Source organism: Salarias fasciatus, chromosome 14 (assembly GCF_902148845.1).
Source record: "Salarias fasciatus chromosome 14, fSalaFa1.1, whole genome shotgun sequence".
NCBI lineage: Eukaryota > Metazoa > Chordata > Actinopteri > Blenniiformes > Blenniidae > Salarias > Salarias fasciatus.
The window spans coordinates 37392022-37402771 of record NC_043758.1 but is presented as its reverse complement, the minus strand read 5'-3'; the positions used below and the strand labels follow the sequence as shown (position 1 = coordinate 37402771).

The following is a 10750-nucleotide window of genomic DNA, read 5'->3' as shown; positions in this document are numbered from 1 at the left end:
GCTAAAACAGAAAAGGAATCTTAAAGTGTTCAGTGAATGCAAATAAAATAATCCAGATCTGTCCACACTCCTCAAAAGATGCAAACTCATCCAACATCAGGAGCCAAAGGAAGCTGTGATTGTGAAGCTACAGCACGGAGCTCTTACATCCAGCATGTTCTTCCAGCCGCTGGTTTTACCAGACAGCAGGAGGTCCGGAAGGGCCAGGCCAGCGTTGCTGATGCACACAAACTGTTCAGTTATGATCCTCTGTGGGACGGTTTGACATGTACATCCTGTAGGGTTACCCTCCAGCAGGCCACAGTTGGTTTACGGCTTTGTTTGTACGCCCAGGCCACAGGGGTTTTCTCCTCTGATCAGATGTTTTCCGAAGGTGGGCAGTGGGGTGTTTGCAGCCTTTATAACAAGCGAGTCTGTTCTTTGGAAACTCAGAACTCAGACTGGCCCCAGTTACATGGGTGTTTTCTTTCAATCCGCTCGACATCAATCGTGAGTCTCCGCTAACTCTGCAGCCGCCTCTCTGCTCGGCAGTGTCTCTCTCGGAGGCTTTCTGTTCGGTACCGGGTTTGTGATGGAGCGCTGGAGGGGCAGAGTGGCTCTGGTGACCGGAGCCTCGGTCGGGATCGGGGCGGCGATCTCCAGAGAGCTGGTCCGCCTGGGGATGAAGGTGATGGGCTGCGCCAGGGACGTGGAGAAAATCCAGGTCTGAACCCTGTTCGAACTTTATCTCTGCACTTTTCAGAACCGAATCAGAAAGAAAGAGTCCAGCTGCTCTGCAAGGAAACTGGGAGTTTACATATCAGCTCTCATGATTTAAATGACTTTATCCTTGACAGGCATCATTTTGAGAACTTTTCAATACTGGACATGAAAATATATGCACCAGAAAACAGAATGTTTACATCAATACTAAAATGCAATATGATAAAATTTCACTTTTATGCAAAAAAAAAAAAAAAAAAAAAAAAGTGATCATGGATGATATTTTGCTGTGAGCCGCTTCTCTTCTCAAAAAAGAGAAAATACTCAATGGAAGTCATTTAATTTTGACTGGAATATAATATATTCTGACCTTTGGTGACTGTAACGTCAACACCATCAACGTTGTTTTCACTGTGATTAGTTAATATCAGTAAAAACAGGAAATCCAGCTCACTTGAAAGAAGTTGGGCCGTTAAACCAGACAGAAACTCTCTTCCTTTTTTTTTTATTGGAGAGATTGGCAACAATTATATACATTAATTCATCTGTGTCCTTGTCCTTTCCACTCTTGCTCGACCCCCCCCCCCCTTTTTTTTTTCCTTCTAAAACAAACACAAAAAACAAACAATGGGGGCCTACAGGTATGGCCCTTCTCATAAAATGAAGGGAAAATTATATATAGCCTACACATGAAATTATAGATAAAAAACTAGAATATTAGTGTTAAGCAAGTACATTCTCAACAACACGGTTGTAAGTGGAGTTAAGTAAAGTCCTGCCGAAGGGGGGTATACAAAATGAATCAATTTATTCCAGATTAAGTTGAAATTGTCCCTTTGCATTCGCAGAGAATATGTCAATTTTTCCATTTTGAATATTTCCAGAGTTATTTCCAACCGTGAGAGGTTGGTGAGGTTTGGTTAAGCTATTTTCTTGTAATTGCTTTCTTACTGGCTGCTAGGAGTGCTTGGAATAATTTTATATCCTCTCCTCTGTTCAGAGATGGTACCACACCCATATATAGATTGATCAATTCCACAGGAAATTCAACTTTAAAGACCTCTTTCAGAGCTTTACAAATTTCTAGCCAGAACCAATCTAATTTTGGACATTCCCAAAATAAATGAGAATAAGAAGGAAACTCTCTTCCAACTTATGTTTACTTTATGTCTACAAGCACTGAATACAAGGAAGTTCTCCCTACTCAAAGATGCCAGAGTCCAGCAGATCTTGGAAGCGAGGTGGGGTGGGGCCTGGTCAGTACCCGGATGGGAGACCATGAGGGAACACCAGGAGGCCTGAGTGGATGGCTGGTGGTCGGAGGGCCTGAAGGACAGCTGTGGCTTCATATGTAGCTTACCACCATAGTGCAGTGAATAATAAAGTTGTAAGCGACTTTGAGATCACTGAAAAAAATGTGATAAATAATGCCAATGCATTATTTGTATAAAAACCAGGTCAAAAATGAGAGGGAATGTGACACTGAACAGAGGTCCGTAATAACCACATTCGGACTAAAATCAGCTTTTATATAAAGGACCTGTGGATGTCAAAGATGTTCGGAAATAGTCTTCGTCTGGCATTGCAGTCTGCACCTGCATGGGACCAAAATTGGATGTGTCTTTGTGCAGTGAGTTTTTTCTGGCTCCTGTGAGGACTTCTTCTGAATGTCAAATTACCTCAATGGAACATCTTGTCTGAGAAACCAATACAACGTCCAAGATAGACGTATAAAAAAAAAAAAACTTTCATTCTGGCTCCCCTGAGAACGTCTTACAGACGTGTTTTGGACCACTTTTTGCTCAGTGGGTGAGTACAGAGGGACAGACGACACGATCCCAGTCTCAGAGAGGCTTCAAACATTGTGTCATAATGTTCAGCCAATGACTTGAGGGAAATGTTTGGTTATGATCCTCTATGTGACCGTTTGACATGTCCACCTTGTAGGGTTAGCCTCCAGCAGGCCACAGCTGGTTTACGGCTTTGTGTGTTCACCCACGCCACAGGGGTTTTCTTCTCTGGTCAGTTGTTTTCCAAAGGGGGGCTGGGCGGTGTTTGCAGCCGTTATAACATGTGAATCTGTTGTTTGTGTAGCGGGGCTGTTGGTATTTGGGTTAGTGCTGCAGACAACGCCACCTGAGGAACTTTCCCCCCAGGACATAGTTAGGGGGAAAAGGTTATCAAGAAAACGAATCCGGGTCACACTGATCCGTTGTGACACGAACAATTAGAGCCAGAGACATAATTTTCAAAAATATGTCAATTTTATTATAACAAAAAAAAAAAAGTGTTTATCGTAAATAAGGCAGATCAAAGTAAAATCTACATTCACCAAGATCGTGGGTGAACTCCACCTACACAGAGGAACCAGGCTGGGGGCTTACCAAGCAGCCGGCAAACACAAATACACACAGGGGGATCCAGGAGCGTATTTACCTCGCACTGGGCCCTCATGCAGAATTCTTATATGTGCTCCCAATGCCAGAAATTATACATTTTTCAGACAAAAAAAAAAAAAAAAAAACACTCTCAGATGAAGGTTAAAAAAATCTGTCAGTCATTAGAAATGCTCGTGTGAAAAAAAGAAGAAAACAGAAAAGAGGATGAGCATCACAGCTCAGCTTCCTAACACAGTGTGGTGACGGCGCACCAGGACAACACATTAAAAGCTCTGGATCATTTAAATACACAACAGCTCTGCCTGTCTCTGCCTACCTTACAGCTGCACCTTCCTGGCTTTTCGCTCTGCAAATTGGTCTATCAGGTCCTTGGTGTGCAGCTGGCGTGCTCTTCCTCATCTTCTTGCACCCCGCGGCGCCCTCGGCCGCGTTGAAACTGTTAGCGCCTTTCTTTATAAAGAAACCAGTTATTTTGGGGAGCTTTGCTCTTTTTTCTTGTTTGGCTTCACTTATTTTTCGCTTCTGAAAGCCGCTTTTCTGTCTCTGCTTCTCCATCGTTTTGTTTATCGTCTTTCTTCCTGTATCCTTGCCCACTCAGGACACACCGGGAGGCTCCTGCTCCCACCGCCCCTCCCATAAAATTAGCACAGGATAATTGATCACAGAAAATTTTAAATATTATGTTGTGACATAAAATCAACCTTGGTTAATCATACATTAAGGGCCCGTTCGCACTTTTTTTCCCTCCCTCTTTTTCTTTTTTCTCTTTTTTTCGCCACCTGGGAGTGCCCCTCGACGTCATGTGCCCCCATGCAACTGCATGACGCGTCTGGGGGGATCTACGCCCCACATGACACCATAAACCAAGGACACCCAGAGCGCACGTCACTGCAAACAACGGATCGCCACCACCAAGGGATCTGGCTCGACTGGAGACCCACAGTTCCTGTTCCAAAATGAAAAAAAGAAGGGAAAACAAATCAAATACACAAAGCCTGCAAAGAATAGATTAAAAAAAAAAAATGGGGGGGGGGGGTTGTGAAAGAAAAAGACAACAGAGGTTTCAAACGATAACAGTGTAGGCTTCAACAATACACACAAAACAAAACATAAAACTGAGCCTGGCAGCCTGTCGAGGACTCGGGGTCACTCGCTCCAGTCCGGCTGGATGGCTGAGAAAAGCTGAAGCACACCAGCAGGGGCGCAGAACGCGAACGCAGTGAACGGTCGACCCGACCTGCAGCAGGCCACACATGCAACCGTGCTGCAGACACAAGAGTGGTCAGGCAGAAGTTTGGTGGTCTGATGAAGTGAGGGGGAAGCTAACTTAACCTTTTCAGTGGTGGAAAACCCTCGAGGCAGACCAAACGCTGCCATGCAGAAACAACACAGCAGCCTGATGCTGCTCCAGCAGCACCGCTGCTGCAGTATGAAATGAGGAAGCCCAGCAGGTGTGCGGCAGCAGGTGAAATGCAACCTGCCCCCTCGAGGCGCCGCCCCCAGAACCACACCATCAGCTGTGTAGGAGAGCCAGCAGAGAACAGGGGCAGAGGTCATTCTGCTAAATTTGGAAACTCAGAACTCACACAGGCCCCAGTTAATGGGTGTTTTTTTTTTCCAATCCTCTTGATAACACTTGTATTACACACAATTATATGAATGGACGGCACACGAAGCGAACCATGTTCAGTCCTCGTAAACAAGAGCACCGGCAGAGGTGGATAATACGGCGTCCTCCCAAATGGACGTGAGCATGTCTCTCACGGAATCTTCAGGTTCTGATCTTTAGCTTTGCAGCCAGCAGTCCTCAGCACCTAGCAATTTGTTTTTATCTTCTGGATATCTGCTCAAACAATGTTCAAAAATCTATGGCGTCATTTTAGTGCCAAAATTCCGCGCGCAAAAAAATCATAATCGCGCACAGTTAAACCACTCTCTGTGCGCTCGCAATGCCTCTCCGCGCGCGCGTGGACTCTTTCTGCGCGCGCGCGGTCACTTTCTACGTGCGCGACATCACTTTCTGTGCGCGTGCGATCTCTTTCTGTGCGCGCGGTGACATGTCTGAGCTGTCTGCTCGCGCGGTGGTGTTGAGTTTTGGCACTCAGGGGGCGGGCTTTGAGTTGACGCCACTCAACCCCCTCTCCTTTGTGATTGGTTGCTCTAAACGTCTACGGTCTTCCGGTCAGAGCCAATCAGAGGTTAAGTAGGGCGGGTAGTCATCGTTTGGCGGCAGAATTGGAAAATTGAGGAGTAAAATTGACATAACATAACCTCCATACAGTCATTTGATTACTGTGGAGGAGACCTGGCTGTTTCCTGGGAGGAGAAAGAAGGAATAAAAACGTTTTCATGGAGCCATCAAGGCTATCTGTCTCAAATGTATATGTAAATTATATTTAATTTATATCTGTTAGTGTATATCTGTTATTTATTTAAGTATATATGTCTTAGATTTATATGTAAATTATCTAATTCATATCTGTTAGTCTATATTTGTTATTTGATTATATCTGTCTTAAAATTATATTTAAACTCTAATTATGTTATTTAGTTTATATCTGTTATTCAATTATACCTATCCTACATTTATAGTTAATTTTTTCTCCTTTTTTTCTGTCTTTTTCCCTCTCTCTCAGATTTCATTTGATTTTATGCCAGGATCAGTGAAGTACTTTTGCTTTTTTTTTTCCTTTGTTTTGAGCAGGTGATATGTTGATAAGTTTCATAAGTCACAAAAGTAACAGACCCATTTGAAGACAGTAGACGTTTAGAGCAACCAATCACAAAGGAGAGGGGGGTTGAGTGGCGTCAACTCAAAGCCCGCCCCCTGAGTGCCAAAACTCAACACCACCGCGCGAGCAGACAGCTCAGACATGTCACCGCGCGCGCAGAAAGAGCTCGCACGCAAACAAAAAGTGATGTCGCGCGCGTAAAAAGTGACCGCGCGTGCGCAGAAAGAGACCACGCGCGCGCGGAGAGGCATCGCGAGCGCACAGAGAGTGGTTTAACTGTGCGCGATTATGATTTTTTTGCGCGCGGAATTTTGGCACTAAAATGACGCCATAAAAATCCCCATGATGTGCACCCCCCCACCACCACCACCACCACCAGGACCAAAAAGTCAATAGTTGACCTGCTGTTGATGATTTTCCTGATCTGATTCCAGAAACTGGCAGCAGAGTGTCAGAGTGCCGGCTTCAGCGGCGTTTTGGTGCCGTTTAAGTGCGACTTGACCAAAGAAGAAGAGATTCTGTCCATGTTTGCTTCCATCAAAGCTCAGCACCAAGGTGTGGACGTGTGCATCAACAACGCTGGCCTGGCCCATGCGGACGATCTGCTGTCTGGTAAAACCAGCGGCTGGAAGAACATGCTGGATGTAAGAGCTCCGTGCCGTAGCTTCAGAATCACAGCTTCCTTTGGCTCCTGATGCTGGATGAGTTTTGACAAGTCTGGACAGATCTGGAGTATTTTATTAGCATGAGTTATTAAAGGTTAACATGATTTGAGATCATGTGCTGTTGGAGGCTCCTGCTGCAGACACTTGTTGTTTCTTCACAGCTCATATTTTATTCTCTGCCAATACTTGGTCTCATGAATTCACAAATGTAGAAACTGTTTGCATGAAGTGACTGCAGTTTGCATGGCGACTGTCTTTCTGTGTTCCAGTTGAACGTTCTTGGACTGAGTATCTGCACACGTGAAGCGTATCAGTCGATGAAGGAGAGAAACATTGATGATGGACACATAATTCACATCAACAGGTTCAGATTCATTCATTCACATGCTGTCTCTTCACACCACACCAGAAACCTCATTTCAGATTTAATCTCAACAAATTTGAGTTTCACAATGAAGCAATGTGATGCTAAAGTAGCCAATCATTCAGTTAACACTTTATGATTGCTTCACTTATTTAGCTTAAAATCACATGAACAACCTGGTTAACAGCTCAGACGTCTTCTGTTGCAGCATCTGTGGACATGTTGTAATTCCTTTTGCTGATTTACATTTCTACACCGCCACCAAGTTCGCCGTGACCGCTCTGACCGAAGGTCTGAGGCAGGAGCTGCATCAAGCCAACTCGCTGATCCGAGCCACCGTAAGACTGTGACACAGTCCGTCTGCGCTGCGATCTGTTCTCTACACTCAGTCTGATCTGTGCTTCAAAAAGTAATGCGTTCCACTGAGCTGAGGGTAAAACAGAACCAGCACCAGCTTTCTACCTCCTCTCAACAAATCAGGACTTCATGGTAGAATTACATTTTCCCAGAATGTAGATCTTTTAATGAAACCTTTACATCTTTCTGATTTTCTACAAACAAAAATATTTGAGTTAGCTCATACATCCTGAAATATAAAAATATATTATGATGCTGGAATATTTCATTTTTCTAGTTTTCATAACAGAGAGTGTTATTACTTAAAATATGACATTTCGTGTTTGTATATTCTAAATAGCAGATTCATTTTGATTTAGTGTCTGTGGCTCTAAATACAACGCAGTCGTTTCAAAAGACTTTTACAGAGAAAACCCAACAATTCAGCTTGAGCAGGTGAACTTTCTGCAGAACCTGACTCAGAGGACTCTTCTTGCTGTTCAGGTTGGCGTTAAGGGGCAGACGGAGATAAAAGGAGATTACAGAGAGTGATCAGCAAGCAGACGTGATTTCACTGGCTGCAGACGCGATGGGGCAGGAGGCTCTGAACCGCTCCTTCCAAACAGACTCTTTTCTTTGACAGTCCGCGAGTTTACATGGGACTTTTTATTCCTCTATGATTCCGAATAAAGATGAATTCCGCTCTAAAATGACAGAGTTAACACCTGAAAACTTTATTCAGAATGAAGTTTAAGTCCAAACAGACCGGTGGGTTGATTCTCCTTTGGAAGGGGAATTAAATGCTAATTAGGCGAGACTTCATTCCGGTCGTTCTGCGCATGCTCCGTCGTGATGACGCAATATTCCAAGATGGCGGCCCGCAGTCCGTGTTTCAACTTGTATGTAGACAATTAATTTAGCAGTAGTTGTTGAAGAATTGGATATAATGAAACGAGCAGATCGACGGGCTCTTAACAATGCGGACATTTAAAAAGCTGTAGTGTCAAAATTAATCAAGAAAAAAACGATCATAAAAACGCCGTTTACTTCCGGGAGACGTCAGCACGTCATGTCCGCCCCGTCCAATCAGAACGCTGCACAGACCCTGGCGTGAGAGAGGTGTTGTGTTTGTAACAACTTTAAAATAATAAAAAGACGGAGATGGAGCTTCCACAGGCTTTACTGTAGGACGGCAGATCACAACAACAACAGCAATCAGTATCACTGCTCCAACATAACTGTGAAGTGCGCTGTGCGCCACCAGGGGGCGAGAGTGTGACTGCGCTTGGGTAAATAGTCCATACACTACAATTGGATTTAATTCTTCGTCTTTCCCATGTAAACATGACGCTCATGAATATAATCTGAATTACTTAATTCAGAATAAACCAATTCCAGATTAAAAACACCATGCCGCCACAATCATTTATATTTCGGTAGATGCACCTGTCAAATTAGAACAGACACTGTTAAAATTGTTAAAACATTCAACAATGATACAAAAAATGATTATTGAATTTAGGTGTCAAGACCTTGTTTAGTAAAGCCATGTGCCAAACTCTGCTTGACACTTGATGTTCACTTGAGGAAAGACCATGTAAAACTGACATGCAACTGAAGGTATTTTTTAAACAGTCAATTTAAACTACAGACACTCTGTTTCTATACAATAAAGAATAATGGTTTAAAAGAGGAATATTCAAAAGTACACGTAGAAGTATGAGAAATATAAACTATCGGAACTCAAAAGTACACGTAGAAGTATGAGAAATATAAACTATCGGAACAGTACATCAGTAATTCACAAAGGAAACCAATAAACACTAATGCACGGATTACACAGTTCTTTGGGTGAATTTGGAGCTAAAAACAGCTTTTTGTTGATGTTTAAAAGTTGCTTTCGGAGCTGATCATGGTGTCCAGGGTTGGTATTTTTTCAGTTTGGTGTTTCTTCCTGTTGTTTTTCAGTCATATTTTCATTAAATCTTCTGATGACGTAGAAAACAGTCCAGTTGTATATGACTGTGAAATCTTCTGTAACAGTTCACTCCTCTCAGTAACTCTGCTCTCTCGATTTTCTCCCCTCTGTTCTCAGTGCATTTCTCCAGGTCGAGTGGAATCAGATTTTTTTAACAGGTTGTACGTAGACTGCCCTGACAGAGCTTCTGGGTTCGCTGCGTTTAAGGTGTGTTTTATTCTGCCGTACCTCTAACGGCTGTGGAGCTTCCTGTTTACGTCCTGGTTTCCTGTCTGACAGGCTCTGGAAGCTGTCGATATTGCTAACGCGGTGGTGTACGTCCTGGGAGCTCCTCCCCATGTGCAGGTGTGTGTGTGATCCTCACCTCTCTCGCATTTTGTAAAGCTGCTCCTTCAGCAGTCAGAATAACTGCAGTTTACTCAATAACGTCAACATTTTCTTTCAGATCGGAGATGTTGTGATTCGACCCAGGCAGCCATTCTGAACCTGCACCATGTGACGCCTCTTTTGACCTGTTGAGGGACAAACCTTTGATATGTCTTCTCATCTTAAAAAAAACAAACTATATCTCATCAAGAAGTGCAAGTTTTACCTTTGTGAAATAATAAAACCAGTACAAGAATATCATTAGTTTCTTATTTATAGAGGAACAATGAGTGGCTGGAAAATATGCATCTAGTGTGAATGAATATGTATTTATTCGGGCATTATCATTTTCCACCCTGCAAAAGACAGTGCCAGATTTTATTTTATTTTTTAGGAACATATAATGGAGCCTGATTCCTCCTGACCTGTAGAACAGATGGACGGACACTAGGTGGTGATGAAACACCTGGACTTTAGGTCTGTTCCAAGTCAAGAGACATTCAGCTTAGCATGAATTTTAATGCTTCCAATTAAAAAAAATCTGAATAACTAGAACAAGGCTTTGAATTTAGGACTTAAAGTCCGAATTCTAAACACATGGGCTACTCATGGTCAATAGAAAAAGATTCATTGTTGCCTCCAGTCTGATTTTAACAACTTGCTCCTGACACGAGGAATCGAGGCCTCGCTGGAGACAAGCTGCTTTCACCAGTGGAAAAGTCCTGAACGTACAAACTGTTTCCAAAGTTGAGCTGTTCATCTGTTTTCTCTGAAGTGGTATTAAGTCCTGCTAATACCTACCTATAAGTCCTGTCCTTTCACCTACATGCAACCATCAAAATCAAAATGAGCAAATACTTCTCATGAAATGATCAAATGTAATATATCGTACAGAAAATTCCTATTCTTCCTTTAAACATTAGATAAATAAGACAGGTTAAGTGTATGGTGAGTACTATGCATGGAGTGAAATTAAGCAGAGAGTCGCTGCTCTCCAGAGCCAGTCTGTGAGCACCAGTACCCATAGCTGGAACTAAAGCAGAATCACTTTTCTAAAAATATTTTAAATGCTTCACTGGCCAGCTTCTCTAAAAACATAAGTCAATTTTCAGGACAAAGATTAGCAGATCTCTGATTTGATGGCTTTTATTTGCACCACATTCAACCCCGAGTGTTCCTGTTGCCTCATTAATCATTACATGATCGGG

At 43.1% G+C, this 10750-nt stretch overlaps 1 protein-coding gene across 1 annotated transcript; it reads left to right on the top strand.

The window, feature by feature from the left end:
- Positions 1-541: 541 nt before the first annotated feature.
- LOC115399975 (dehydrogenase/reductase SDR family member 11-like) lies at positions 542-10268 on the top strand. The gene is made up of 8 exons (XM_030107641.1): positions 542-703; positions 6268-6477; positions 6768-6862; positions 7071-7200; positions 9294-9383; positions 9456-9521; positions 9622-9633; positions 10242-10268. Exons 1-8 carry the CDS (start codon positions 572-574, stop codon positions 10266-10268), a joined length of 762 nt encoding a protein of 253 aa, XP_029963501.1. The 5' UTR covers positions 542-571.
- The last annotated feature ends 482 nt before the right edge of the window (positions 10269-10750 follow it).

Coding starts and splice junctions, on each gene's coding strand:
- LOC115399975 (XM_030107641.1), top strand. CDS start 572: ATGGAGCGCTGGAGGGGCAGAGTGGCTCTGGTGACCGGAGCCTCGGTC. Junction 6,863..7,070: donor CACATAATTCACATCAACAG/GTTCAGATTCAT, acceptor CTTCTGTTGCAG/CATCTGTGGACATGTTGTAA. Junction 9,384..9,455: donor CTGGGTTCGCTGCGTTTAAG/GTGTGTTTTATT, acceptor CCTGTCTGACAG/GCTCTGGAAGCTGTCGATAT.